Source organism: Bison bison, unplaced genomic scaffold, assembly GCF_000754665.1.
Source record: "Bison bison bison isolate TAMUID 2011002044 unplaced genomic scaffold, Bison_UMD1.0 scf7180017864218, whole genome shotgun sequence".
Lineage (NCBI taxonomy): Eukaryota > Metazoa > Chordata > Mammalia > Artiodactyla > Bovidae > Bison > Bison bison.
Window position 1 is genome coordinate 4,536,201 of NW_011494790.1, and position 3,868 is coordinate 4,540,068.

Here is a 3,868-nt window from a genome sequence, read left to right on the forward strand (position 1 = left end):
AGGCTCAAGAGAGAGTGGAGACATATATACACATATGGCTGACTCACATTGCTGTACAGCAGAAATTAACACAACATTGTAAAGCAATTATATTCCAATAAAAAAATAAAGCAAAAAAAAAGAAGAAGAGGGGTGTGGAAAGATAAGGGATCAACAGCGTGGAGGTACTGGTAGGGTCAAAGAACTGATGGAGTATGAATTCTGTGAGTGAGTTGGAAAAACAGGCAGTGGAAGTGAAATGTTTAAGACAGAGTTTATGGAGAATAACAACAACATGGCCTAGGGAAGAGTTTCTCAACCTTGGCAACTGATATTTTAGACTAGACAACTCTTTATTGTTAGGGTCCATCTTGAGCATCTGTGGTATCCTTATTTGTGACCGTTACCAACTAGATGTCAGTAGTACCAGCCCCACTCCCATCATATCAATCAAAATATCTCTGCTGCTGCTGCTAAGTCGCTTCAGTCGTGTCCAACTCTTCGCGACCCCATGGACTGCAGCCTACCAGGCACCTCCGCCCATGGGATTTTCCAGGCAAGAGTACTGGAGTGGGGTGCCATCGCCTTCTCCGCAAAATATCTCTAGATACTACAAAATCACCCCAAGCTCTCTAGATACTATACAATCACACCAAACTGAGAACCACTGGTCTAGGTTATGACCAAGCAAGTGAGTGGTGAGATCACTGAAGTAGAGAAGGTCAAGGAACTTAGTGGGAGAGAACTGGAAGCATTATGAATGAATGTATTACAATCATCAAGAATCAAGACAGGATAGTGTTAGAGAGGCAGTGAGCAGGAGCCACAACAGTCAAAACACGAAGCAGATGTCAGCAGATGACAATTAACAGGACTGGGTGACACAATCAGATGACAAAGTTCAAAGCTGATGATAATACACTAGCTTCCCTGTAGTGGTAAAGCTAGTATGAGAATTCAGGCTCCTCTCCGAGAGCTTTTTTAAATGCCTAGAAGGTGGGCAGACATTAGCACATGATTTTATGTTCAATTAAATTAGACTCACTGAGTCAAAAATAGGGGTCGGTCAAAAACAATTGGCACCATTTCTGACTGCCATATATAACACACAGCTGAAGACACATATTTTTGGCTGAATACTATCCTCAAAATAGGACACAACATCTTGGTTTTAAAAAAAAATTTACTTTTTTATTTTAATTTTCTTTCAGGCCCTTAAAAGTATTATACTGCCTTTGATGAGAAAACAAACATCTTTAATTAAATGATTCCATTATCTGTTTGCTACAGAGGAACTATAAACAACATTTTCCTTAGATAACCAGTCGCCTTTATCTTCACATGGTCTAACAAGCAAGGAGGACAAAAAGACCTTAATGGACTGATTGCAATCTCCAACTGCGAGTCACAAGCTCCTCTCACTGCCACCTGGAAAGATTATCTCACCAGATTGCAAGCAGATTTAGAGCAAATGCTCAATTTTCATCCCCACTTCCTAAAGCATATTCACAGGGGAAGTACTTGTTGAAATTAATAGATGTGTCCCCCTTTATAGGAGAAACAGCTCAAGATGGAAAATTCAAATTGTACTGTTATGTATTAAATTCTCCCCAATGCACTATCTTATTGAAATAATTAAGTCTTTAGGCCACAAGGAAGCTGGCTCACTGAACCTCCACGAACCCATCTGCAGAATTCTATCTTCTTACGGTTATACTGAATTTAAATTTTCTAATGCATAAGCATGAAGCAGAAAGATGGTGTCAAGGAAACATGTGATATCGTCCAAGTCCTGCTCAACTTTACAGATTACCAAATCTAATATTTAAAGCTAACATAAAACAAGGGTGATATCCTCTTATTTCAAGTCCCCCAGTAGGAAGTTATCAGAGATTAATAGTTATTAGACTTTTGCATAGTGCTTTAATAATGACTAAGGTGTTTTCAGATATTGATTCTAAACTGGATGCTTTTCTATTAAAAGAGAGGATCTTCAGAGTAAGAACCAGGATTTAAATCTCAGCTTTGTCACATATTAGCTGTGTTAGATTAATCTATCGTGTTTCTCTTACTTCTCTGTTGAATGGGGATAATAACGAACTTAACAGTTACCATGGATAAAAATTTCCCTATAAGATGAATAGCATAGTTCTGACACATAATAGTTGTTCAATAAAGAAACAAAAGTCCTCTTATCTTGTTGTTAACTGGAAAAAAAAAAAAAGCCTCAGAGGATAAAAACATTACACCATAAGGTCTCTCTTCTTGAAAAATCAAGATATTCTGATTTTGAAACAACAGATCATAAAGTCAGACTTATAGTATTTTTAGTCTTTATAATCATAACACAAATGAACACAGAGAACAGGTGCCTACCTTCCAAACTTTCTTGCTCATCTGAGGTATAAGCATCCATCTGACTTTGTTCCCGTAAGAAACGAATAACTGCATAAACTAGGTGCTTGATGGATGACATGTTTAAAGCTTAAACTTTTCCTTGATAAGAAAAAGGAAAACACTGAACTAAGTAATTTTAAAGAAGCAGTGAAGAAGATTATAAATCACAAAGGTCATAAATTACACTAAAGGTAAAAAGCAAAAGCTTGTATTACTTTCACTCCTTTCTTTTAAAGTCAAGAGAGCACAAAATATTGATATGGTAATGTATGACATTTTCATTTACACCTAGGAATATTAGGTTATGTTAAAACTTGCAAAAGTAAATTTTTTCTCAAAACATGTACAACATAAGCTTAGATTCTCACTGAACAGCTCACTATATCTTAACAGTTTATATGGTAGGTATCTAGATAAGCATAGGGGTACAGATACAGAAATCCCCAAAAGGCTTTAGTACTATTTTGAGGGAGATTTCATACTGCTGACTCAGAAGCTGATCCACCCAGGGCATCTTCCTTTATTTCATGAGATTTTTTTTTCAAATGAATGCATAATTTACAGTCCACCTACTTTTGTAGGTGGAGACAGTTACCGGATGAGGAAATTTATTAGTGAAAGGTTGTTCAACCATTGAGGGTCATTTTTAATAAAAATGGCATTTCTATTTAATCAACAGACATGTCAGATAATTATTGCCCGAGTCGATGGATACTACAAGCCGACCAATGCTCTCTGCAGTAGCTGTGCTCTCGTGGACAGACTGGAAGCTCCGGGTCATGTTCATTCACATGGAATACTATCGCATCCAAACAGTGGCGCAGGGCCAGATGGCATTAATGGCTTATTTCCACTAAATCGCATCATCCATCTGTTCCCCAGGTTCCCTAATTCAAAGCCAGGGTGTGGTACCCACCGCGAGGACGTTTACTACTCGGTGCTTATTTTAAAAGAGAGCCCAGCCTATAGGCCACGGGATTACAAGTCCTAAATAAGGACCCAGGGCAGAAGGGTGCAAAAAGAATGGGGAGGGGGAGAGGGGACGCGAGGCAAAATGAAGTCCAACCTCCTCCAGGCTTCTCCCCATTCCTCTCCCCGGAGCCCACATTCCTCTCCCCGGAGCACATCGACCTCCTTCTCCCTCCCTTCGTTACCCAGGCCTCGCCTTAGCCTCAACAGCGATTGCGGCGGGTGAGCCGTGCAGGCCCGGACTGGGGCGGCGGGAGACGCACCCTTCCCACACAGAAGCCCCTTACCAGGGAAGAGGATGCGAAACGGTGGCAGCGGCCCGAGGGCGTCCGTAAGTGTGTCCGCCTGCCCCCTGGTTCTCCGGGCTTCAGCCTGGCTCGGGAGCGCAGCACCGCCGCCAGAGGTGGCCCAAACTTCCCCGGCTCCCAGACCGCCGCCGCCCCTCAGCCCACCTTTCGCTGCGCTTGGCTCCGGGCCCCCGTCTCGCCAGAACCGCCCCCGGGGCGGTGCGAGACGCATGGGG

The 3,868-nt window shown here is 41.7% G+C and overlaps 1 protein-coding gene across 1 annotated transcript in view; it reads right to left on the reverse strand.

The window, feature by feature from the left end:
* SGTB (small glutamine-rich tetratricopeptide repeat (TPR)-containing, beta) overlaps nucleotides 1-3,816 on the reverse strand; it is a 48,567-nt gene extending 44,751 nt beyond the window's left edge. Inside the window, exons 1-2 of the mRNA XM_010845527.1 lie at nucleotides 3,633-3,816; nucleotides 2,356-2,475 (exon numbers count right to left, since the gene is read on the reverse strand). Of these exons, the coding sequence (XP_010843829.1) occupies nucleotides 2,356-2,455 (100 nt within the window). The 5' untranslated portion in view covers nucleotides 2,456-2,475; nucleotides 3,633-3,816. The remainder of the gene's footprint in view (nucleotides 1-2,355; nucleotides 2,476-3,632) is intronic.
* Between the last annotated feature and the right edge of the window lie 52 nt (nucleotides 3,817-3,868).